This window comes from Eutrigla gurnardus, assembly GCF_963514095.1.
Source record: "Eutrigla gurnardus genome assembly, chromosome: 1".
Taxonomy (NCBI): Eukaryota; Metazoa; Chordata; class Actinopteri; order Perciformes; family Triglidae; genus Eutrigla; species Eutrigla gurnardus.
In genome coordinates, this window is record NC_139915.1 from 16,670,029 (window position 1) to 16,697,333 (window position 27,305).

General features: G+C 42.2%; 2 protein-coding genes across 3 annotated transcripts in view; both read left to right on the plus strand.

Moving 5' to 3' along the window:
* The first annotated feature begins 950 nt into the window (after positions 1-950).
* LOC311011920 (adhesion G-protein coupled receptor G1) overlaps positions 951-27,305 on the plus strand; it is a 129,347-nt gene continuing 102,992 nt past the window's right edge. Inside the window, exon 1 of one of the 2 annotated variants that reach the window (XM_084007118.1) lies at positions 951-961. The gene's annotated coding sequence lies outside the window, so the exon portion shown is untranslated. The remainder of the gene's footprint in view (positions 962-27,305) is intronic. The other variant, XM_084007116.1, reaches the window with a different exon arrangement.
* Positions 5,155-10,691, plus strand: dhcr7 (7-dehydrocholesterol reductase). The gene is made up of 8 exons (XM_084007222.1): positions 5,155-5,268; positions 6,034-6,142; positions 7,427-7,649; positions 7,746-7,836; positions 7,931-8,144; positions 8,234-8,438; positions 9,197-9,328; positions 10,212-10,691. The coding sequence occupies exons 2-8, from the start codon at positions 6,036-6,038 to the stop codon at positions 10,674-10,676; spliced, it is 1,437 nt and encodes a 478-aa protein (XP_083863348.1). The 5' UTR covers positions 5,155-5,268; positions 6,034-6,035; the 3' UTR covers positions 10,677-10,691.

The following is a 27,305-nucleotide window of genomic DNA, read 5'->3' on the forward strand; positions in this document are numbered from 1 at the left end:
TGTTTTTGTATTTAGTAAAACAAACCCCTACATGTAATGTTGGTCAGATTTCAAGTATTTTTAAACAAAACAAATAATTTAATTCTTATAAGAAAAGGTCTGTTATCTTTTTTGGATTTAAAGTTTTTTGGGGGAGTTTTTTCAATATGTTCGTTGTGGAGTACAGGGTAAAGATAATGCCCCAAATACCCCCAATACCCTACTGGTATGATTTCTCTATATGAGAAAGAAAAGCAGAATTACAGGAAAATAATCAATACAATGTGTTACAGTCATTTTCCAGTGCAATGGTAAACAAGGGATGATGGAGGCTATTGACTTTTCACCACATTCACTCAAATACTGATGCTGAGTTACTAATCATGAGCTTCAAACTACGACTCCCTTGCTCTGTAGTTACCCCTCTAGCGTCAGCTTTGGACGTGTCAGGGATGGCAAGTCAGTTTCCACTTGTTACATGCATCGTGTCTTTCCAAAAATACATTTCCATTTTCGTAGGAAGTTAGGTTTAGGCAATAAAACCACTTAGTTTGGTTTAGGAAAAGAACATGCTGGACGTTAACTTGACTCACTTGACTCACTAATCATAATATAATATCACAAAATATCAACGTTTACTTTTAGTTTTTTGCACAGGACATGAACAGCGGTCTGCTGGGCAAATGCTGTATATGTTTGGGTCATCACTGACAGATGTAGAATCTGTTGTGAACGAGGCTTCAGATGGGCTGGACACAAATGCAGGACACTGGGCTTGAGACAGGCAGGGTTTATTCAAAAATGAGCAGAGGTCAGTACACAGAAGATCAGTCAGCACAGGCAGAGGTATCCAAAAACGTGAGGCAAAAAGGCGAGGTCGAGAAAGACAGGCAAAGTTCAAAAGAGTGACTATGACTATGAAAATGCTGGGACGAGGACTTGACGTACAACAAACTGCCAATGAGACAAAGGGAGACATGAGGTTAAATACAAGAGGTAGTAACAAGGGTGATGGAAAACAGGTCAGACCAGGGGAAGCACACGAGGAAGGGGGTGTGACCTGAAAGGAGACGAGAGGTAAGTAACACAGTAATCAGAAAATGACATATAACATTCATAAATTTTTTTTAAAAAAACAGGGCAACACTCCAGACCAAGACATGACAGAATCTCACAAAGATCATTTTTTATATATAAATTCTGACGTATTGCTTTCATGGATTGCGCGGAATGAGCCCAGAGCAAACTGGTGCATTTTCACTTAAAATTTCACGAGGAAACAAAAGTATACCAACAGAATCTCTTTGTCTCAGACATTGTGGAACACTGATGTCTGCTGCTTGGCCCAGATACATCACACTGTCTGGATACAGCATAACAACAAGGCATCTGATCAAAGAGTATAGAAGAGAGGAATGAAATGAGGGAAGCAGAATCAGGACTACAACAACACTGACAGAGAAAACTGCTAGAAAACGGGGGGGGGGGGGGGGAAAGGGGAGCCGCAGAGCGAAATAGGACAGAGATTAAAAAGATCTGGAAGGAAGAGCAGTAAAAGAAAGACTGAACGAGAGAGAGATGGATGTTGTTTGATGTAACATTATGCTGCAGAAGGAGTCCAGTAGACCTGGAACCAAATCAGGACTAGATTCTTTTAAGAAATTAACAAAACCCTCCCAACATTACTGAAATAAAATTATAGGAACCAGCAGGGTCAGAGTCTTAAAGAGTCTCAGAAGGAGTGAGTTTGGTGCTGATTAGTTGAAGGGGAAAATGTGATGATGGAATGTCTAACGTGCTGCAAAAAGCCACAAGTAATGAGGCAGGAATGTATACCTCGCAATATTAGTGCCAGTAGTGCAGAGAAAATAGCCTCAATCAACTGTTCACATTTCAACACATTCCAAAAATGGACATAAAAATAAACAGGATTGTCTCCTGCTCTCCATCATTTACTTTTGCCTATGTACAAGACTCAGATACCATATAACATTCAAAATTCACTGGTGGAAATTGTCTTTTTTCATAATTATGATCTTATGCGTTACTTAAACAGTCGAAGTATGTTGTACTATTATGATGTGATCACTGGATCCACTAGCAGTTTAAATTGAACAAACTTAATACATTCATATGTGCATGTGTCGGAATCTTATTGCAGCCCTGTGATAGATTGGTTACCTGTCTGTCTCAACATGTCAGCCCTGTGATAGACTGGTTACCTGTCTGTCTCTACATGTCAGCCCTGTGATAGACTGGTTACCTGTCTGTCTCTACATGTCAGCCCTGTGACTGGCGTCCTGTCCCGGGTATACCCTGCCTTCGCCCAATGTCAGCTGGGCTCAGCTCCAGCCCCCCCACGAAAAATGAATACAGGATAAGCGGTAGACGATGGATCGATGGATGGGTCACCATACAGGTCAATGGGGGAGGGGCTAAAATGGGGCTATAAATGTGGTTATAATGGAAGTCTATGGTAGTTGACAGTGCAACACAAACATCTCACACAGTCAAATAGTGTGGATATGGATGGCACTCAAAAATTCCAAAATTAATTGAAAAACACACTTTCTGACCTAATTTTGATGGGACACGCACAGCCAAAAGTATCTCAATAACTGTACCCCAAACTACACAAATGTTGCTTAACATGGTAATAAAAGGGTTACGCCTAGAATTCAATTCGGTACAGATTTGGATCTAAACAGTGATGTGCAATCTACCTAAATGATAACTTTGTTAGGGTCAAGTTTAGCAAGGCAGCACTGCTCTCTGCTGGACCCTGTAGTGTATGCGCAGACTATTATTATTATTTCACGATGAAACATTTTCCTTGCCCCTTTAAATGCACGGAAACTCAAAAGCGTGGTAATTTAGCGCTTTGTAGGTCTTGAGATTAGACTGACCAAAACGGAGTTCCATAATATATTATGGGATTTGTTATGGCATTATCTACCATAGACCATGTTAGTATTTTTATGGCATGCAATACTATATTTTTCATGACAATTTCTTTTACATTCAAACAGACTTTTTGCAGACCATAAATTATAATTCCCTCTCTTTTCTAAAAGTTCATAACGAAGCTAAAGAGACTACTGAATTTAACATATATTATATATAACATGCAAGTTGTATAATAATAACACGCTTTTATAGAATTGATAGTTACATTGAGAAACCATCAATTGGAAACTATACCAGACTAATGTAAAGTACATCATGTTGTACATACTCTGGTACAGTAGGTGGTGGTATGCATCTCAAAGGTAGCATTGCAATCCACCAAAAAATGCAAAGAAGCAAGCATTCCCTTGCATTTGCTCTACCAATTATGTTTGTGCTCTACTTCAAAATAAATGTCCTACTGCTTTGCTTTTGGTCTAGCTTAACACATGAAGACATTACATGGATTATTTCTCGTTAAACAGTGCAGTGGTTCTGTGCTGCACACAGTCCACTTTTGTTTACACAAGTTGCACTTGATGCACTAGTCTTGTCTGCATGTCTGCACTGGCGACTGCTCCTCCGCCCCTTCTCCCTGATGACATCATTCATCTTGGCTGCTCCACAGGTAGAGGGGAGGGAGAAAAACACACCTGCAACTGGTTTGCACATGCAGGCCCACATATAACAATGATTGTATAACATAAGAAAATAAAAATAAATATTGAAAACAGACTTATGTTTTCAGGCCATAATATAATGAGAAGCAAAAAAACACAAATTGAACAAATACTACTTCAAAGGGCTACTCTCCAACCAGACTCCTTGGTCATTTTCTGTTGGAACATAATGATTTTTATGCTCATTTACAATTGGCATGCTAATCGGTAATAATAACACTGCTTACCATGTGATAACTTTGAAAAGTGTTTGACATTTAAAAATCAACAAGATGGAATATGCCTACAATTTGTAATGACTTCATATTATGACAATAATCTCTTACCTTTTTTTTCAGGTGCGGGCTTTGAAGAAACTAGTGTTTGCTCTGTTTGAGTGAATGCTTCAGTTTATAATATCAATCAGTATTTTAGTAATTCTCAGCATCTTCTTTTAAGATACCGTGACTCATCCATATATGTTTTCCTTCTGCTGCCAGAGCCTGGTGGGATGTAAGATCTGTGTTGAGGACGATCACATCTTCCCAGTGCCTCAAGGGCATAGACGAGCAGCCTGTGGACACAGAAGTGGATGGACTGTGTGCAGCACGAGGACCCTGTCCTAAAGAAGACAGCAATCCAGTTCAGCGTGGACAAGGTGTACGTGTTCTGTCTTTCAGGTCACATCTGTATGTATTTAGCTAGCTATTATTTTTGTTTTATTATTCTAAACACTAAAAATAAACTTAAATATGAAGTGAATATGAAATATGAAGGCTGTTTTATATTGTACATTATGTGAGTTAGACATGGTGCAAGAAGTGCAAAATGGAATGCCGGTGACATGATACTGTCAGGTCAGACTGAAAAAACAACAGGGTTAAAACTTTGTCAATGTATGTCACAGCTGAGTATACCCTCTAGTGGATTGTTTATGAACATACACTTAGAAACACAGCACCACTTACATCACAAGTACAGGTTTTACTACTAACATGTACCAATAACCATTGAATTGAGCTGCAGGGCAGAATTGAAAACATATTGAAAAACACAAAAAATGGTAAATATATAATCTAAACGGTAAATACCACCACTGTAACTACACAAAATATATTTACTATACATTTCCACGGCAGGACGCTTAGAGGTAAATGCCTACTGTGACAAGCAGCACTGTAATGACAAAAACATACTTACTTATATACTACTACTACTAAGTCGTCCTGCACAATGCAACAGTTTGTTTGCAGTGCTATATTTTCTTTTTCATAGATCACAGACCTGCTGGTCAGTGTTCATTTGTGAGCGTTATCATTAATTTTGTTTTCTTTATAAGACATCAAAGGCCTGTATAACCACACAACGAAGATAATAACGACAGCTCTTTCGTAACATCAAATTGCTAGTGTATTCTGGCGAGACCATTCATTCACTGGCGATGCGCTGAGGTGCTGGTGGCTCCAGTTAGCATTGCCCAATCAGAGGCCAGTTCACATCCCAGGCCCGCCTTTTAGCGGATACCATTGGTTGAATATTAATAAGCAGTGGTGTTATGGGCGGAGTCTCTGCACCTACAGTGAGGTCTGTCCAGCGGTTACATGGTACCCAGCAGCAGCACCTGGTCCGGGACGTAAACTGAGACGAGCGGCCTGCCTCCTCCTCTGTCTGTCCGGCAGCTACGGTGAGTGAGCTGCGGTGTCACAGCGCATCTAACGGGAGTATAATGCGGTGTGACGTGTCTCTAACGTGTCTTAAACGCTACTAAATGTTCACAAGCTCCGTGACGTTATGCTTTTTATGTGGCTGTTTTCAGGATACAAAGGATATCGGTCGTTTGACGTGAACAGTTATTCGAGGTCGTTGCGGGTAAAGTCCCATGTAAAAGGCACGTTATTCATCTTATTGAATATGTATATAAAGAGACTGCAAGGTTACGTTTTGGTTGACGTTATGCAATGGTGGGCTTCCCCCTCCCCCTCCTTCACTTACTCAATCTGAAACAAACACTCTAGTTGGACGTGTTGGACACAAAACAGAGATCTTCAAGTTTAGTTTAGCCTACTGCCTTTCGTGGGCTAGTCCAGCAGACCTTTGCTCCAGAAGTGTGTGCGCACAACAAAACTTTCTTTAAATTTGAATGTTCAGGTAACAGTTGTATCCAGAGCCTACTGTGAGCTCGCTAACTGTCCTCCCCTGCTGGCGCTGCTTGTTACCTCTCCGTGTACACATTATTTCATTACATGGTTAAAATGATTGTTTGTGAAACCGCTACATGTCTCTGCCTTTGTTCCACGTTAAAAGTGGACACACAGAAAGACACGTGTGGAAACAGAAAATTCACAGGTGCCATTACATGTTTGTATCTTTGATGAATGTCTTAAATAAATGAACATAGTGTAGTCGCTGCCTGACTGATCTATTACCTGATAACCTGATCCTTCACCAGAAATGACCAGTGCAGTTGCCATGGAGGCCACCAGGAGGCGTAACCTGCACAGTGCCAATGGGGAGACGTGTGAAAAGGGGGAGCAGCCAGCCCAGTGGGGAAGAGCATGGTGAGCTGGTCCGATGTCACAGGTTACAAAAGGCAATGTTGTTATGTAATATACATCACCACAAGTTCATCACAAAGTCAATCTTGCTTTCAATCCGTAACTTCCAGAAAAAAAAAGAGATTAAAGATTATATTAAGATGGAAGGGAATGCCTTTAGATCCCAAATACAATTAAAGCTCTGACCAAGTATTCATCAACAAGATTTTAGATGCAAACCCAATATCATCTGGTCCTTTGGCATAATTACTGGTACAGATCATCATACTTGTATTAAACAATGTGATGATCTCCATCTTTTTATGCTCCATAAACACAACGCAGGCCTTGAGACGGCAACAGAGAACAGAAACCAAAACTTGGAGGATTTGCTTTGAATTTGATTGTGGTTACTCACAAAATGATTAAAAAATGCAGACCTTTCTGCAAGACTTAGGGAGGGTGTCCTCACACTATTACTGAAAGGTGGTCACCCCATGTCCTCTTGACCTAAAATGGTCAAATAAATACTATTGTTGTGTGAGGCCCAGAGGGAGTGTGGAGTAAAATACCGCCCAGACTGGACCAAGTTAAACATAATCAAGATAAGGTTGTGTCCTCTTGGCCGGGGAGCTTGATGTTCTGAGGCCCTGCATCAGCCCCTGGGCTGGGGACCAATCAGCACAGGGAGTCAGGATTTAATACATAGTTTCCTTGGAGCAGGTCAGTCTTATAACAAGCATGGCAGACTTAACCATACTGGCATTACATTTTATCATCCAGAATGTATTTCCCCAGTTGTTTATACATTCATTTATGTTAAATCCATTCAGTCTCATTTGTATAGCTCAAAATCACAGAGGGCTTCTGTACAGCGTACCACATCATCTGTCAAAAATGTAATCTTACTACATTGTAGTATAGTGCATAATAGCATCCATCTCTTAACTTAGGGTTTTTTTTCTTTTCAATCTGACAATAGAGTTTTAAGTCAGAGGTAAAAAAAAAAAAAGTGATGCACTCAGCCAACTTTTGGTACGATATCAGAAAAATATAAGGGTAGATCACATTGTCCCAAAGTGTTTAGCATACATTTTATAGTCATACACAGGTTATTTTTATGTTGTTTCTATACTGTGGTCTTATCTTCTCACACTTAAGTGGACTTTCTAGAAATATGTGAAAGTTAGGACCTCATATTTAGAGAAATATGAGCGACATAATGTTCCCCAATCACAGCCTGAATCTACTCATTCATGGTCAACGCCTCTCATGCTCTATCTGTGTACATATCTGATTCTTTGTCAGGGAGGTGGACTGGTTTTCCTTGAGCAGCGTGATCGGGCTCCTTTGCTTTGCCCCTTTCATTGTCTTCTACTTTGTGATGGCCTGCGATCAGTACCAGTGCTCCATCAGCCAGCCTCTGTTGGAGTTGTACCAAGGAGAGACCACGCTGCTCTCCATCTGGGCCCGGGCACCTTCCTTCACCTGGTCAGCTGCCAAGATATATGCCATCTGGGTGTCCTTCCAGGTGAGGAAAAGAAGGGCTGCAAATCTCCGTGGTCTTTCAGCTCAATAAGGAGGTGTCTGGGCTAATATTACAACCAGTTGTATTTGTGTCCTTTAGATTTTCCTGTATATGTGGGTTCCTGATATTACTCATAAGTTTATTCCTGGCTATGTTGGTGGAGTGCAGGATGGAGCACGAACTCCTGCTGGTAATTAACACACCAACGCTCTCAGTGCATAACCTTTTTTTCATTCAAAAGTCCAGTATCACACCAATCTGACTCAATGCTTTCTCTACCGTAGGCCTTATTAACCGGTATGAGATCAACGGGCTGCAGTGTTGGCTGATCACTCACGCTCTGTGGTATGCAAATGCCCAGTATTTCCACTGGTTCTCCCCTACCATCATCTTCGATAACTGGATCCCCCTGATGTGGTGCGCTAACATACTGGGCTATGCTGTGGCCAGTTTTGCTTTCATCAAGGCCTATTTTTTCCCCACAAACGCTGAAGACTGGTGAGTTACGCAATGACACGCAATATCTTAAAGTTAATCTAGTGATGTCCTAGGACACGACCACAACTCCCGCTTTTGTGATTCTGCAGCAAGTTCACGGGGAACATCTTCTACAACTACATGATGGGCATCGAGTTCAACCCACGCATCGGCCAGTGGTTTGACTTCAAGCTTTTCTTCAACGGCCGGCCCGGCATCGTGGCCTGGACTCTCATCAATCTGTCCTACATGGCCAAGCAGCAGGAACTGTACGGCCATGTCACCAACTCCATGATCCTGGTCAATGTTCTGCAGGTACAATAAGGTTGTATTATAAGCTAGTATCTGTTGATGACCTGAGACACTCTGTGTAACGTACATGTGGAAGCAGAAATGCTGCAAAATGGAAGCAACATAGAAACTAGAGGTGGGAATCACCCCAGAGTACAATTTTAAAACCATACTAATGTCACTATACAATCTTATTGGGATTTTAAGGTGATAGCTGGTGTCTATCTATCGATACAATTATGGCACATACAAAATATGATGATACTGTATTGATTTATGTGAAACTCAACTTATTTGATCCCAAAGGATACTATCAAAATGTATATAGTTTATGTAAGACTTGGAAATCTCTGACGGCGTATTAGGGTAGGAAAAAAACTGAGCTGAGAGAGGTGGGCAATATTCTAAGAGTAACAGTAGGAATGGGAATTGGGATGACCAGGAAACAACAAATCACAATAGGCCTTAACAGTACCACTTTTAATTATGGGAGTTTCATTAAAAGACAGTGGAGCATGTTCTAGTTCCTATGAGAGAGGAGATGTATTTAAAAGAGGCAAGTGATGATGACATCAATCAACAATGACAAAACAGAGCGATTAGAGGCCACTAGAGAGACACTTATATTATACAGCTCTATAATATCTATATATCTCTTGATATGTTCATCATTCATTTTAAAGTTCTCGACTTGAGTAAAAAGTGATGCCATCATTCTCTCGTTTTTTTAAACACTGCTGGTTGAGTCAAACTAATGAAGGAAGCCTGGGTCTTTCTCTTAGGCAATTTATGTGTTGGATTTCTTCTGGAATGAGGCGTGGTACCTGAAGACCATTGATATCTGCCATGACCACTTTGGATGGTATCTGGGCTGGGGAGACTGTGTCTGGCTGCCATACCTCTACACGCTGCAGGTAACAGAAATGTCATTATGTCATGTATATGAGATGACATCTTAAATGTGTAATTTGGTGTGTTTTCAATGGTAGAGTTATGGGCAGTGTCATAATGCAGAATTTCAATGTTTATATTTATAGCAAATTTGTGTCGTGCACTTCATATGCAAGCTTGACCTGAGCTGTATTTTCTTGCTAGAGCAGGACGCATCTACTGGTTTACTACGGGAAAATAAACAATTTATTTGTGATTCCATAGCAATAAACAGATAAAAAGGATGCTGAAATAACTCTATTATGATGGAGATTAGTAAAACTTCTGAAGTCATGCTTTGTTAGGTCTGTCTGCAAGACGTCAAGCAGAAGAGACTTTTAAAATTCTTGTTTTCTGAATGGAGTCTGGATTGATGGGTGCTAGGCTATGCTAACATTGTAGCTGCTCCGTCAACACTCCAAATAAGGTCATCTAGACATAAATATGGCAGCGACCTTGTTGTTTGGACCACAGTCAGTCTCTGTTTTCTACACATAGTCTGGTCTCGTGACTAATATGAGCTACTACTATTATAGAACTCTCATGACATAGTGTCACACAAATTTCTCACTAGAAGTGAAATATTTCAATTCGCATGAATATGTGAATTAAGGGAGTTTTGTAATTTTGTATTTGCCTCATTCGCGTCGTTTCGTCTGAAAACCAGCATGACATCCACATCATCAATATTGTAATTCTTTCTATCCATTTCAACATTCAATTCAAGTCATTTGAACTAACTAAGAATGAAAAAAGCAAAGAATACATGAAAGTATTTTAGTTTATTTCACACTCTGGCATGGACATTCAAATAATGGGGTATTAGGAGCAACAGTGGGGGTAAATAACTGTGCTTTGCACCTCCAGGGTCTGTACCTGGTGTACAACCCAGTCCAGCTCTCCAACGCCCACGCCCTGGCTGTCCTGTTGCTCGGCCTGGTGGGATATTACATCTTCCGCTCCACCAACCACCAGAAGGACCTGTTCAGGCGCACGGAGGGCTCCTGCTCTATCTGGGGCCAGAAGCCAGCGTACATCGAGTGCTCGTACCGCTCTGCTGATGGCGGCGTCCACCGCAGCAAGCTCATGACCTCAGGTTTCTGGGGAGTGGCCCGGCACTTAAACTACACCGGCGACCTTATGGGTTCTCTGGCCTACTGCGCTGCCTGTGGCTTCGGCCACATACTGCCATACTTCTACATCGTTTACATGACCATCCTGCTGGTCCACCGCTGTGTGCGCGACGAGCACCGCTGCAGCAGCAAATACGGCAGGGACTGGAAACGCTACACAGATGCTGTGCCTTACCGACTAATTCCTAGGGTGTTTTAGATTGGTGTTTCATAGGAGGGAGGGAGGGAGGGTGGGCGTTAAGACATTCCTAAATTAGAGTGGGGCAACGAAATAGACATGAGGTGTGAGTTTGTGTTTTATACGTGTAAGGAAGACACTGACCATTTTAACGTTTTCTACATTCTGAGATGTGCAGGTATATCTTTATACATGTATATTATGCAGGTGCAGACAGATCATTCCTGCCTGAGTGAAGGTTAGGCCAGCTTAAACCAAAATCAGAAACACAACACAGGAACACCACTACTACTACTACACAACAACACTATTCAACAAATGACCTATGTGCTCATCTGGATTGGAGGACTTCTTAATTTTACACAATGCTGTGACATTCTCACAAAAAACATGGCTGCTCTCAGTTTCTAAAATATGAGAATGCGATGCTTTGTTGTGTTTTATGTCTTTGTAAATGTATTTTACCTTTTACATTTTTTTTCGGCTGAAATACATGTCATGATGTCACTAAGCACTAGGTAGCTTATGACGAGGACTTTATTGACTAAATAAGTAATTCTAAATGAAAAAGTGATATGTATATTAAACAATATTGACCCAAGGCCTAATCCAGCAAATGTCATTATTGGCTCCACTGACAGACCTGCTTCATAAAACATTGTGTAATCTTTGTTTAAAGGTTGTCTGAATGCTCAGATGTATTCATATCGAGCCGCCGGGGAATTTTTATCACAAGAGATTTAGGTTAGGTTAGGTAATCATTGTTTCCCTTTTTATGGTTAGGCAGAATGTTCACATAAATCAGACTTGTGTAAAAGAAACACTTAAACTTAAACAACAGCTTCTGAACACTAACATACTAAGACTGTTAAATGTTGTGACACTGAACAATTCTAAGTAGTTAAGATCTTTGCATTTGTCCAACCATCATATGTTTGTTTGGTGTTTGTTTGTTTTTTCATGCCAGTTCTGCTTTTCTTCTACCGATAAAATAACAGACCAACTCAAATTTTTGTCATGAGTATTTTTTTTGTATCTGCACATAATGCATCCATTCTATTAGAAACATTCTCTGATGTGTTTTCTCATGATATTCTCTACTTTGCTGATCAAGTGGTCAAAAAGGCTGAATTTTAGATGTTGCTTTGTAGAATTGAAATACACCAAGAAAGACTGCTGAGCTGGTGAAATGTCTCAGGTTGAACACGGGGGGGCAGCAGATGACAGCTGATCCGTGTGGTCAGCTCAAGATAAATTGAGAGTCTATCTGTATACACACCTCCATAGCTGGTTATACCTAAAAGCACCGGACCGCCGGACCGCTCCCTGAACCTCTCCGTCAGTGGTTCTCCTAACACTGTAACACAAGTTATGGATGTAAATCAGTTATGATAATGGAAGACTCATTGATTCCCCTTCCCTTTTTTTCAAACCTAATGTAATGTGCACCACATTCACATTCAATGCAAGGAACCAAATGACCGATCATTGTCTTTCCAGGTTTACTGATTCTCCAGTGATCCCTGAAGTTGAGGATGTGTTGGTGAGGTTGAATGAGCTCTGCTGGGTTCTCTTGTTATCCAGTTGACAAATGGCTCTCTTTGAAAGACGTGGAAATCCGAAGATGGGGTGATCTGTCTGTGAGGACACTAAGAGCAAGACTATTGAATTTGCGAGTGGGGATCATGCACCCATCCATATACATGTCCAGTGTACACAATAACCATATTGTGCAGGGCCCTTTTTGCAGCTGCGGACTCATGTGTAACGAGGGGCAGTTGGGGGTCAGAGAGAAAGAAACGGCCATAACGAAGTTGGGAGTTTGAGTGAACTGCAGAGAGAATCAGAGCGTGCGGTAGTTGTGGAATGTGATATACAGAAAGCACAATGGGATACTTGGTGTTGGTGCCACTCCTCATCTAAAGTTGGCGTGATTTCCCGAGAGGGCAAATTAGTTTTTATTGGAAGTTTGGGGGCTAAGAGACTTGTGGGTGAGAGTTGTAAGCCGGGAGGAAAGGGGGACCTCGGAGGGAGGCAAGAACATGATTTGTCAGCAAACCGCAGGCACGGACAATTCACTTGTACCATAAAGTGGAGCAGACCTCTAAAGAGCATTCCAAGCCTTTAGAGGTAGACCTAATAATCACATTGCGGTGGGTGAGGTTAGATAGCTGGCTGCTTGTGGATGGCGGCAAAGGAGCAATTCTAGCCGTCGTAATGTTGATTTCTTGTGCTTGGGTTTGGTGGTTGCATTTATTGCAAGTGTGTTTTCATTTCATTTCTTGTACTTCAACAGCCAAGCAACAAAATCAGTCACTCACAGTCAAGTCTTCCTTTTGTTTGAAGCCACGCCAGCGGCATGGCTCGAGGGCTGGGTCCTCTAGGAGGTCTAATCGTCACAGAAATATCTCAATAACTATTTGATGACTTGCCATGAAATTTTGTGGAGACATTCACGCATCCAAGTGTCTTCAAACACCACCATGACTTGGAGATTTGTGGTTAGGGTGAGATGCTTCCTCAGGTATCAAATGGACAGACCTTTGGTATTCATCTGACCCTCAGAACATTGATAACTTTTCATATAGCACTTTCATTAGTGGATTTTTTTTACTTGATGTTGACTGAAAAAACATACAGAATTCCCTTCAGCTCCACCTTGTGTTCAGTGCCAATTTGAAAAGGTTAGCGTGCAAACACTTCTGATTAAGATAATGCAACACATTAGTAAGTTTGCATTGTCATTGTGGCTGTGGCCAAACTCACTCACTTCTCACTATATAGTGAGTTCTCCATGTTGTAGTGTAGTGAGAATTATTATACCCAAAGTGGACTCAAAGTTTCCCACAATTCATCTTGAAAAGTTGTGAATAATCGATGGTCACTAAATGGACATTATACCATGATGCATTGGGCTGAAGGAAAAATGACAGATGGATGAGAGCAGATTGATTGACATATCTATCAAAATAATATATTTAATGTGAGCAGAGGATCATAACGCAAACGATCACTGGGTAATTGTCACCACATTGACAATGGCAGTATATACCAATCCTTTAGTTATTACCTTTCACAATAAAAGCCCGAGACATATACACAACATCCCTGCTTACCAGGGGAACTTGAATGACAACCAATCAAAAAAATTGTGCGACAGAGAAAATGAGCAATTAGTGTCCAAAACAGTTTATAGTCCTCGAACTATATATAGTCCTCTATACTGCATAGTCCTCTATATAGTCCTCTATACTGCATAGTCCTCTATATAGTCCTCTACATTGACTCCATGGATAGTGAGTAGGGAGAAGTGAATGAATGATTGTGGAGACAGTCTGTGAGGATATGATCTTGCTGATGTTGACATTTAGCTCAAAGCAACGCTGTGCCAAACTGAAGCTCCGTCTTGTTTTCTTCTACTTCCTACTTCCACAGCCTAACAACTCTGTTTCCCTCATTATACATCTGTCAACATCTGACAACAAAACAACTGACTCAAGTCTCTCTTTGTGTGTGTTTTTTTTTTCTTCCTTCCTTGTTTTTTCCCTCTTCTGACCTCTGACCTCCAGCCCAGTCTGTCCTGTCAGCTAATGGACTGATGAGACATCCAGAATGACCATCAGACTAAACAAAAAAGAGCCCCAGTAGTTTGATGCTAAAGGTCAGGGTGTGTGTTTAACTCTGGCTTTAATAGAGCTCAGATAATCCCTAAAATGTTATGACTCCAGCTCTACTGTCTTTGGAAGTCAGAGCTTCAGTAGGACACATTAGCAGCTTGGTTGCAGCCTCTGTGCCGCATTCAGTCTTCGAATGCAGCCTCCGGAGCATGCGGCCGCTGGGGTCAGGACACAGCTCGTATCTATTAGCTGCAAACTGACCCAAAGCATCTGTCTTTAGCCTAAATCCAGACAACACATCTCACCTAAATGCTGGTCTTAAACTGAGAAAGGGGTCTGCCAAAGTAAGCTGACAGAATCCTACACCTACATTTTAGCCTTGACTCCTTGTAAGTCACAGAGAGGGTTGAATTAAAAAGGGATTAGGAGCAGAGAAAGAATTAGAGGGATTAAAAAGGATTCCCAGGCTGCACCACAAATCCATAGCTGATGTGGTAAAAATTATTGGTTGTAGACGCCACATCTCATATTAACAAGGCCTGTGAGGCTTGGAGGCACTCCTTTCACACATCAGCGGCCGCGGCAGCAGCAGCAGCAGCTCAGCCACCAGACTGCTCATATTTTACATGTTTGGAGTGTGGGAGTCAAGGGCCTGACTTTCTTCGACTTACTTGCATTGATAGTCAGACTGCACTTGAGAACAGCATGAATCCCGCACTGCGCTGGGCCAAATTGGGCTTGACAGAGGATAGCTGCTGTAGCTGTAGCTCCACTCACACTGTTTACCGGATTATAAATGATGCAGAGAGATCAGTGGTGTTGAAGTTTACTCCGGAAAACACAACCTGAGGACAGAATGAGAAATTTACATCCAGAGGGCTCACCGATGCACACACACGCCACTTAATGTGCCAGAGGTTTGTTTGACATGTTTGGTCACTTTGGAGACGGGCAGCATGTGCCTGTGGGTGTGTTTGGGCAGGATTGCCCGGGTGACAGCCAGTTGTCCAGAGGGTAGGGAGTAGTAGGGGGATATTAGCTGGCATTGGACTCTGGACACGAAGCTGCCAAACTGGGCAGAGCCTCAACACCACAGACCCCTCTGACAAGGATTTCCCAGCCTTACCAGGCCTCGCCCTACTCCAGAATTTGGGATATTAGCTGGCCTGGTATTCAGTGGCAAATGACAGCCGCTGACAGTTACGCGGGAGTCAGACTGATGCAGGTCCCAGTTATTCATGATGATTGAGACCACTCACTATTTTAAGCAAACTCAGAAATGTTTTCACATGGCAGCATGCTTAGAAACTAGTGAAAGTTTGTCTCTTTGTTACTTTAACTGATTGCTGAAGTACAAAAGTTGAGATAAAAACTGTGCTTTTCTTTGCACAAAGCAGTTTTAAAGTGATAATGAGGACCCGTTTACCACTTGTTGACAATGTTTGTAATATCTGATAAAATGGGCTGATATCAGAGGTGAACAAAAGCATTTTTATTCTACTTCTTCTACATAGCAACATTCGATATACAACTGTGGCAAGCAGATTTTAATCATCTGTAGCTAAATAGAGACTGAAGCTTCCTGTGTTGCAGGCAAGTCATCCTCACCAGCTGATGGCTCGTGCTGCCGAAAAGACATGGCAGTAAAGGAAAAACATGATTATATTATAGCAGTGTAGAGCTTTGTTGGTCTTACTACAATGATGATGATTCACACTGAATGTTACAAGACAAGAGGCCTTTTACAATGAACTGAATGTGGTTGTGGTTGCTGGAGTGTAAACGTCCCCAAATTGATTTGCAGAGATGTTTGCATGTGTTTATTTTCTGAACCATAATTCCATTTTAGCTCCGAAAGGCTTGATGTCAGCACATTTCGAAAGTTTGAGTGCAACTTTTTTTTTCTTGCAGACTTTAACCTCTTTAAAGGTCCCATATTATGAAAAACACGTTTACTCTGGTCTCTACATAAACTGGTCCTCCCTGAGCCGTCAACTCCCAGAATGAGGAAAACGAGACTCCTGCATGGTCTCTGCAGCCCACCCACTAGTAAAACGGCGCTCCTACAGGATGTTCAGATTCAGCTCCCGTCGTTACGTAACAAAGGGAGTCATTTGCATAGGCCGAACTCCTCTGCGTGATGATAGGAGATATCCGAGAGGGGGCGTTTCGCAACACAGTGGGGACAGCGCAGCTCGACTTACTGGTTGTGACGCTGGGTGATCCGGCCGGTGAATAAATCCTGGTGCGGGTGAAGCTGGAGTAAATCCTCCCTCTGTCTCACGCGCTCTGGTGTGTCTTCACTGCTGCCTCCGGTTGGACGGAACCCGGGGGAGCGTGTCCGACAGAGCGCCGTGCACGACGGTCCATTTTTAATGACAATGTGCCGGCTATGGTCCGTGTTAGCTTGTATGTGTGTGCTAACCACTTCACATCAGACTGCTTCAGTAACCAGGGTCAGTACAAAGCTGGCTTTGCCTCGACACTGACCCTCGTAGAAGGATCTGTCCCAACCATACGGGACCCAGCAACTTCACCTGAGCCACATAGGCGAGCCATAGCAATACATCCACGTCAACATTGGCGCATGCTACCACTAGCGCAAGCGGCATAGTCTCCTCTCTCCAAGTAGGCGATGACAGACCGAGCTCATTAGCATTTAAAGGTGCAGGCACAGAAGCAGCCTGTTGTCAGGAGAGCTCATTTGAGCAACTTTTAGACAGCTGAAATTCAGGACCATGGATGGGTTTGGGGCAATGCATTACCTAAAACAGTATTGTTGGACCTCTGACAACTGTGTGGAATTGATGAAAAACAGTATAATATGGCACCTTTAATGGCTTCCAAATGAGGAGTACCACCAAGACTAACAAACCATTTCAATGGAAGATTGATCAGGCAACTAAAGACAGACTTCCCTTCTGAAGTGAAGCTGAGCAAGGCAGTAAAGTAACGGCCCCCTGACATCGAACCCAAACTGTTTTCCAATGCAAGTAGATAAGATGAGTTAGTCTAAATGCCACGGCATCCTTATAGCTTCTGTCTTCTCTCAGCAAATTACTGTGGTTGAACCCGTAAAGAGATGCTGAATGAGCCTTGCACTTTTCCTTTATCAATTAGCTGACTGGTCTGAACCGGGTCTAATGATAATTGAAGCGGCAGCAGCGCCTCACACAGCCACTAATAGCTTTCTCTTTTATCAATCACAACGGGCAATCACTCTTCCATTACCTTCGATCACACTTACCACAATCATACACCATTAAAATGCTGCACGGTATAGGTTATACATGATGACAGCGATCCAATGCGCCTTTTTTCCATTATCTCAAGTACAACCAGAGGTTGGATATCTTGCCTTTTGTTGGCAGTCGAGATGTGTTTTCTCGCTTTCTTTCACACGTTTACCGCATCGCTCCCCGCGCTCAATCTATTCCACTCGCCATCCTAATGCTGAGCCCAGCTCTTCCTCGCCACATTATTAGCTTTGACCTTTGCATGTCGGTTCCAGGGCTGATGCCGAGCCAGAGAAACTCTGCCAGAACCTGAGCCAGAAATAAAGGGCTAACACATGTTGCATTTTATGAACAGTCCAGCCATGGAACATACTTATATAGGGATGAATACTGCTCTGTGGGGACGGTGAAACCATGCTAGGCTCTCCACACACAGAGTCCATTCCCATCCACACCCTGCAGCTCCCCGTTGGCCTGATCCTGAACTCTGTCTGTCTGTCTGCATGTCACCCCCATCCCTTTCACAGCTCACTTATTCCCATCCCCTTCTTCAGCGTCATCCGGCCTGATATTTCCAAACACATGCTCTTGTCCACACCCTTAAGTTGACCTTGAACACCACACCGTGTTCCTGGTGTCATGATTTCACCACTCATTCCCGATCAGGTTCACCTCTACTCCAGTTCCTCCTCAATGAGACCTTGTCGTGTTGTGTCCTTTCTAGCCACTCAGCTCATTGCTGCCTTCTCAGCAGCTTGTGATGTGACTGCTCACCAGTGGTTGTTAAACCTCTGTGATTTATCTTGATAATAAAGGAATAATTTACCCCCAATTGATCACTTCTATCAATTATTTACCGCAAGTAGAATATAAAAAAACAACCAGAAATAAGTCTTGATGAATTAAAGTTAAGGAGGGCCACACACACTGCAGCAAAACTATATTAACCAATCCCCGTTTACTTCAGTACACCAAGACTTCTCTCAATTTGTTTGATTCTTTGTTCACCATGGCAGCATGCAAGAAAAAGTGAGTATTAAGCTATTCCTTTAAAACTGATGAATGTATTTATTTCTGCAAAAAGTAAAACATAAAAAACCCAGTTTACCCTAAAGTGAATATCCAACCAAGCAAAGCAAGATAATGCAACGATGATGAAATTGTAGTGCTGGTATTTATAGAGGCAGGAAATCGTTCCCTTCCCAGCAGGGAGCAGCATGCTGCTGAGAGAAAGGTACACTTACCAGTCCAACTCTATAGAAAATAATACCAAAAGGAATAGACTAAAGCATTGCAGAGGAGCCAGAGTGGTGAACATGAGCAAGCTGTGTGCTGGTGCCACTTCAGAGGAATGTCAAAGTAAAGAAAGCTGGTCCAGCTTCACTAGAGACCTGTGATCTTCGTCCACACTAAGCCAGCAACATCTACAAACATGCTTTACATGTAAAATAGCATGCGTCCACTGTTCTACTGTTTTTGGTAATTGGTAACATTACTATAATATGCTGAGTTCAATGAAAGCATCGTTTTATGTGTTATTGAAAAAATAAACAATGTTAAACTTTGTAAATGAGATCTAATAAATGCAGTAGGCATTGTGAACAGGCTATCTAATTCTTTTCCATTTCCTCTCATCAGTTAAACAAACAGACGTACATTAGCCTTTCCTTTAAGATTCGGTGTTAGAACTGGGCTACGATTATCAGAACAATATAAACATTCAGGCTCCCTTGTGTGGCTCAAAGGTGAACTGCAGATTATAAATGTTAAATTAAAACAAATTTGGAAGAAACTCTGCAATTTATTTGGCAACCCAAGTAAAATGTCCTGTCAAACACAGACAGGAACCTCCAGTTCTGAAGGTTGAAGTAAATGCTGAAGTGCCTTAAACTTGCATTCCCTGGCTGGTGCATCAGTTATGACCTGTCAAATCTAATGTTTTGACCTGCAATCATGTGTTCTTGTCAGTTGATGTTTTATTGAGCAACGACAAGGAATACACAGTGGGGTCAGGAAATCAATCGTGGAGGTGCTAGAATGGAATATGTGTCTTGTTCAAGGACACTTGGAAAGTTGATACTCGCCAAAATGAGGGCTTTGATCAGACAGGCAGCAACATCTGGTTCGTAAAAGGGAAGCCAGTGCTGAAGTGCACTTAAACGTGCACTGGCCTACAGCCTGTGGTCACACACCTTTGGGTCGCGAGCTAGTCTTTGGGAATGTCTGCTCTAGAGAAGACCTCAGTGATAACAAAACCATTAAGCGTCATCCTCTTGGGCCTCTAAATATTGACTAATAATTTAATTAAATGTTTTTGAGATACCTTGCTATGGACCAAGTGTTGATTCAGGGTATGTTTTGGTCTAAACTGGGCAGCCTTGAGAGTCTGACATGGGAAGGTTTATTCTCTGGAGATCATGAATGGGTAGAAAACTTCATGGAAAGTTTCTCGCTTGATCTTGATGTTCATGTGTTTCAGGGCAAAATGTTTGGGAGTATGTGAATGTAAGAAAAGTGCACATTTCTGGAAGATGACTTTGTAACATGAATGGTAAATATCTACTGTTAACCTCATCATTGCCAAATCAATGATACAATGACCCTGAGTTATTAAGTCCTGCCTCATCGTATTGTAAAGTGCTCTGAATGCAGTTGACCAGATACTGCCCTTACTCTGATCCGGCAGAGTCCCCTTTCACAATAATCCTTTTTACATTGATCATTGTCTACGCTGTCTGATGCCTGATAGGCCGATTTCCATTTCTGCAGTTGGACGTTTTCTTCAATGTGGCCAAATCCATCATTGGCAACTTCCAGAGGCTGTGTAGGTGATCAAATATTCCACTCTTCTTGGGTGAGTTCAACATGTTTTAACCTCTGTCTAATCACACTGTGCAGCAGATGTCTGCACGTTACTACTTGATGCAAAGAGACAATTTCCTCAGAATGCACTGGAATGAGTTTTTGTACTACATTTAAAATTGCCTCCGAGCATTTTATCATCAGTGGTCTTGTTATAACGTCTTTAAATCTTTCAGCCCAGCGGTGGCTGTGGATGAATGGACTTCCACCAGAACCTGACCTCGCTTTGCTATGCAGAGCAGGAGGATGTTGAAGGTATTGTCATCAGTCACTCTGTGCTTCCTTTCTCCACTTCCTACTTCCTGTCTGGCCACTGGCACTGCAGAGCTAGAGTAGTCCTCTGTCCAATGCTCAGGATAAGGACCGCCTCTGTGTTTGTGTATGTGTGTTTGTGTGTGTGTGTGTGTGTGTGTGTGTGTGTGTGTGTGTGTGTGTGTTCATTTAGATATGGTCTCCACGAAAAGTCCCTACTTCTTTTGTGTTTTAAGGAATGTCAACTGACCCACTTTATGCACAGCTGCATGCTCCTGTGTGTGTAAATGTGCAGGATGTGTGTGTGTGTGTGTGTGTGTGTGTGTGTGTGTGTGTGTGTGTGTGTGTGTGTGTGTGTGTGGTGGGGGGATGTGTGTTCAGATAATAATATTATACCTGTATGTTTGTACAGGTAGAAGAGGGTAACAGATGGATAGGCAATAGGAAGTAAAGTCATATTTACATTTCTATGAAGTGCTGCTTAGCAAGCAGTTTTTGCAATAACAACTGTGTGTTTTTAATAAAATAAAATGTATTCACCCTCCTTGGTAGTTTTCATATTTTATTCTCAGCATTGAATTAAAGGGACAGCGTGTATCTGATGGATTTGGTGGCATCTAGCAGTGTGTTTGGATTGCAACCAACCGAATACCCCTCTGTTCTCTCATCTCTTTCCAAGTACAAGAGTGTAAAACCGCTGCAGCGACATTCGCCTCCTTAACACACATCACTGCTTTAGTGTCAACGGAATCAGACGGCGACTGGCGGTAACACGTTTTTTTTATTAGGGCCACGGGGCAATCGCACCGAGCACTGGCCCCTACAGCTCACGCTCCCTACATAGATATGAAGGGTTCATTCTTTAACAAGTCTTACTTTCAGGTACACTAATGGCATTCTAAATATTAGTTTCCATTTCTGCCAAAAGATAGAAGCCACTGAGCCATCCCGGCACACCATTTTTTTTTTTTTTTTGTGATAGACCAGCTATTTGTGATCTTATGTGATGGGCCGGTCTGGGCCAAAATGCCAGGACCATTTTTTGGTCCCAGTCCGTCCCGGCTACATGCTGGCTCTTTACAGAAGTTTGAAGATGATTTGGTTGTTTTTGAAACGGATAAACAGGAAAATAGCCTTGAAACCAAGCATTCACCCTCCCAGTATTTACTGTATGCACCTTTGGCAGCGATTACAGCCGCTCCAGGACATTAACTTGCTGTTTTAAAGTTGTTCTTGTGTTCTTGGCTTCATGCTTGGGCTCGGACTTGCTGGAAAACTTCTCACAAAAACTCATCTTTGCTTTCATCCATCTATAGAAGTTTCTTCAAGCTGACATCTGCCAAACTATAGCTGAGACATCATTTGAGCTCTTTTTAAGGGTGGCTTTCTTTCTGCCACTCTCCCATGAAGCTCTCGTGGGTCTCATGGCCTTGCTCTCTTGTCTTCTTACACTCTCGGTTTCTTTCTGGCCCTGGAACGAGTTGATATATTTATCCCTTCCTCTGTTCGCAAAGTTGATGGTGCTACTTTTGTCCTCATGGTTGAGTTTTTTTTCCCATGATACTGACACACCCAAAGCTGGACCTTACAGGTGCAGGTAAACTGAAGCGAACCTCCCTCTTATGTTATATTAGTAGTAATTGAGCACTTTGTGATCAACCTCAAAATATCACTTTGATTCAATGTCGTTGAGTACTAAAACGTGAACATTTCCAAGCCTGGAATGGTATTCTAAAAAGTATGCATGTGCGTTTGTTATGCACGGACACACTTCTGTCTCTTTCATCGTCCTGCCAGGCTAAATGGGCTGATTCCCATCAGCGGCTGCCACAGTGATCTAGTGGCTGGGCTTTGTGGACGAGCTGTTTTTAGACGGAGGGAATGTCACTGGATTTATGTGGCTAATGCCAAAACAGCTGCTGCCATGAATAGCTGAATGAGGGCCTCATAGTTAATATCCTCATCCAGACAGTACCCTTCAGGAAGTGTTGCAGGTGAAGGTTAAGACAATAGAAAATGAACACGTATAATAGTATAGATGGCGTGCGGTGATTATCTAAATTGTCTCACCGTATTTATGTCCTCCTCACACACACACACACACACACACACACACACACACACACACACACCAGTTTCCTCTGCCAGCCAGCTGGCACCGTGCCATCTGAGTCCACTGGCCTGTCTGCCACTTATGTTCCCAGCTTGTCCACAGGCCTTCCTCTTTGTGTGCCTGTGTCTTCCTGTGGAACTGGTCCCATGAGACGCATTTCCACACCCAGTTCCTATCCAGCTCCATCTGTGCACCTCCCCATTCACACTGTCACAGTACGTCACACACGCAGCTGAGCCGACTGTTACTGGAAGTGAGCTGTGGGTGGGGTCTGTGTGAGGGGTCTGTGGGTGGAGTCTGTGTGAGGGGTCTGTGGGTGGATATTTGTGAGGGGTCTGTGGGTGGGGTCTGTGTGAGGGGTCTGTGGATGGGGTCTGTGTGAGGGGTCTGTGGGTGGGGTCTGTGTGCGTGAGTGGTGGGAGGATGTACATGTAAATCATGAAGGCGAGATAAAGTCAAGATATTAGGTCCTTTGTACCAGCATGATACTACTTCAGTTACTCAATGACAGATGTTATTATTATTAATAATAACAAGATAAATATTCATATATATACACACAGCAGGGCTGCATAGCAAAGAGGAGCCCAGGCTTGAATCTGAGTTTGGACTCCTTCTGTGTGGAGTTTGCATGTTCTCCCTGTGTTACCGTGGGTTCTCTCCGGGTTCTCCGGCTTCCTCCCTCAGTCCAAAGACATGCAGGATGGGGATAGGTTCATGGATGACTCTAAATGTCCCAACCCTTCTCCCACTAGGACATCCATCCATCCATCCATTTTCTACCGCTTATCCTGTATTTAGCGTCGTGGGGGGGCTGGAGCCGATCCCAGCTGTCATTGGGCGAAGGCACGGTACACCCTGGACAGGCCGCAAGTCTATCGCAGGGCCCCCACTAGGACAAATCATGCAAAATAATAACATTGACCACCATTGCTATGCCGATGACACCCAAATCTATGTAGCACTATCACCAAACGACTATCGCCCCATAGATCTTCTGTGCCAGTGCATTGAGCAAGTCAAAGACTGGATGTGCCAAAACTTCCTACAACTAAATGAGGACAAAACTGAGATAATTGTTTTGGGTGCTAAAAAAGAAAGGTTTAAAGTGATTCAACACCTTCACTCTCAGTCCCTGAAAACCTCAAACAAAGCCAGAAATCTTGGGGTTATTATGGATTCTGATTTACATTCCATAAGATGATTCTGCTATACAAATAAAGTTGCCTTGCCTTGCCTTGCCTTGATGGATGGATGGATGGATGGATGGATGGATGGATGGATGGACAACATTTGTGTATCCAGTGGCTTTCTGGTTGACTGAACTTGTGGACACTGACATTGTGCATGGTTGGTCCACCGGTTCAAAAATTGGATCTGTTAGGTTAAGTTTAGACACAAAAGTTCTTAGCTTCGGTTAGGGATAGAAGCAGCCTATCTCTAATATTAAAGTCCATCCACTCTGCTCCATAACAACGATTCCTAGTTTATAGCTTGGCCCACATTTACACTTTACACACATTTCAAGTGTCTCCTGTCCGGATAAAACAGGCAAAAATGAGACTTTATGTATATATTTTCACCAATCTGATTTCAGATCATCTTGGTTTTTCTCAGGCTACATGGAAATCAGGGTTGTCGCTCTCCTCCAGTCCAGAAGATGGTGGTAGGTAAATGTAATGCAGGTAAAACCCAAAGAGTAACTTTCCAAAAGAAAACAACAAACAACCAAATCCAGAAATGCTTCACAGACTGAACTGACCATGAATATTTAATTTAAAAATTATGAATTTTAAATTTTTTAGCAGATAACAGACTTCAATACCTTTATGTGTTATAAATCAAAGCAACAACAAGTGTGTCCCATGTTTTGCTGATTTTGTAGGTTGATTGTGTTTCTTCACTTCATTTTCTCTAAATGCTGTGCCTGTGTTGAAGACATTTTCTTAATTTGCTTGGATCTATTTTCTTAAGCAGCAGTGCATTGATCTCTGAGGGCCAGCATTCTTAAGTGAGTATACAGCAGCAGGAAAGGGACTGACTCAATAATAAAGAGCCCATTTTTATGGTAATGAAGGAAAACGTCATCCAACAGTGTGGCTCATTGATTTCTTAAGCCCCATTTAGACTGCCTTTTCGTTCCGGAAATATTCCGGAAAGGAAGGAGGAAAGGCGTAACAGAATATTACGCCTCTGAGATGGCAACTGAGGTAGTCACAGAGCCGCATCAGAGGCGAGACGAGGCGATAAGGCATTCTATGTAAACGCTCTGAGCACCCGAGGCAGAAAAGACGTGATGGAGTGTCTATGCGTTACCACGGAGACACGACGCCAATGGATTTAACTCAAAAGCTTTAGCTCAAAGCGTTATGGCAGAATCGTCTGTCTAAAAGGGGCTTTAGACACAGAGGACTATGGTATCACACTTTCGATTTACAGGCAAATCTATTACTTATTATGTCAGTTGAAAAAGAATATCCACAGCCATGTCCTCTAAAGCAAATTAGCTTACAGGACTTGGTGTGATTGTGCTATTATCCCCCAAAATGAGACATAAACCCTGACAGAGTTTGACATGAGAGAAACAGACTAAGCTTTGTTCATGAAATGAAATATTTCGCTTCTCCTATCGAGCCCTGCACAGCAGCTGGTACATCCCAAGGCGATCTTCTGGAGGTTTCATGATGTACAGTGGTATCTGGTTGGATGCTGCGTGTTATTCTTCATGTCAGACAAGCAAACCTGAAATCGAATGTGAAGGTTTAAAATAGAGAGAAGAGAGATCTGTCTAGATTAAGAGCAATACAATGTGAGTCAAAGTGACATATGAGTGTGACTACGAGAAGCTCTCCAGTGGGAGCTGGTGTTTCTCTATGCATATGTGGGTGTGTGAATCCCTTCATGAATCCTGACTGTTAGGAGGAGAAAGAATGTATGATGCATTATGGATCTTGTAACCAGCCTTGTAAAAAGCATGTAAAAAAATCAATGTATCACAATATGAACCCTTGGTGATCCAATATGCATGCTTCTCATCTTTACAGAATGTTAACAGTAATCAGTCGGCCTGTCCTTTATGTGGTATTGCAGACCAAAAACATGAGTGACTGAGAGAGAAAGAGATGAGAGTCAGCAGACAGAGAAGGTCCTTCCTCGCTAGCTTACTTCAGCTTAATTGTATTACTTAGCAGGACTGTGAATGTCCCAAGCCATCTTGTCTCCCCACATGATTTATTTATTGTGTGTTGTGTTTTTATGTCTGTACACCTTACGCCCTTCCTCCCTTCTTAAGTATACTAACACTGACTTGTAAATGTTTTCATTCTTGCTTTCGTCCCAGCATTGGTTCAAGCACAGTGAATAGCTCACCGATATTAGACTATATTCATGCATTGATGAATTGATGAATGAACATTCATCAAAGTGCAAATCAGAATCAATTTTGTCACCTTTAAGAGGCCGTACACACGTACCAAAACAATTTTTTCTCTGTTTGTCCTTGGCGTTGTTTCAAGGAAATAAAACACAAATCCACTGTAAACAACTCAGTTGTACATATTCCAGGCCCGTGTTTCTGCTAAAAAAAATACACCAAAAACGGAGAAGAAGTAACGGAGCATGGGGAAGTAAACATGTTGCTTGACCGGATGTTTGCCGTTGCTATGGCAACAAGTGAAAGCTACGGCTATACTATCCATCCGACCACCCGATCAATAAACACCCATAAGATGACAATTTGGCCCATATAAATAAAACCAACAATGACCATCAACAGCCATCACCCTAAGGACCTTAACAAGGCGTTGTCACACGTTGCGATGGATTAATTAGAAAAATAGCATAAGTGCTAGTTGTTTGTTAGCATCGTAAAAAAGTAGCAAATCTGCTACTTTTTTTCTCTGAATATTGTATGGTCCATCAGTGTAGTTTATGTCCAGGCTTTGGGAGTGAGAACGTTTAACTGTTTTTGTCCCAGCTATTTAGTCGCAACTTCCTGTCTAATTTTCAGGGGAAAGCAATGAAATTTAGTCCATATATTCATTTTCCTTCAAAGAACTGGTGCTGACATAACATAACTTTACTGACATGCAGAATGTTGATGATTAAGGTAAAAGGTCAAGTGGCTAAATCAGCTTATTTATACCATCAATGACATTCGTGCCCAGATACTTTTGTGACCACCAGCGGTTTAAATCAGTGTGACACAGTTGAGTCACAGTTTCTATTTGGTGCCATGCAAGGCATCTGAACAACAAGTTCCCTGAGGCCAAGTTCTCCCAGCAGATACATTCTTTTTGGTGGAGTCCTGAGCTTTGCACCAGTAGTCCCAACACACTAATATCAAACTAAACCATTACAAAAAGAGGAAGAAGCCTGCATCTTCTTGCATCACCAGATTCTGTCTGTGTACATCCACTCTGGATTCTACATCGCTGAGTGTCATGGTCATGTTTTTTTGTTTCTTTGATTTCCTGTTAAAATCAGCAGGAAATCAATTTCAAACTGTGTGTCTATGCTAGGCCTGTCTCATTTATATTTTATGCTCCAGAATTTTACCAGGTCAAACCTT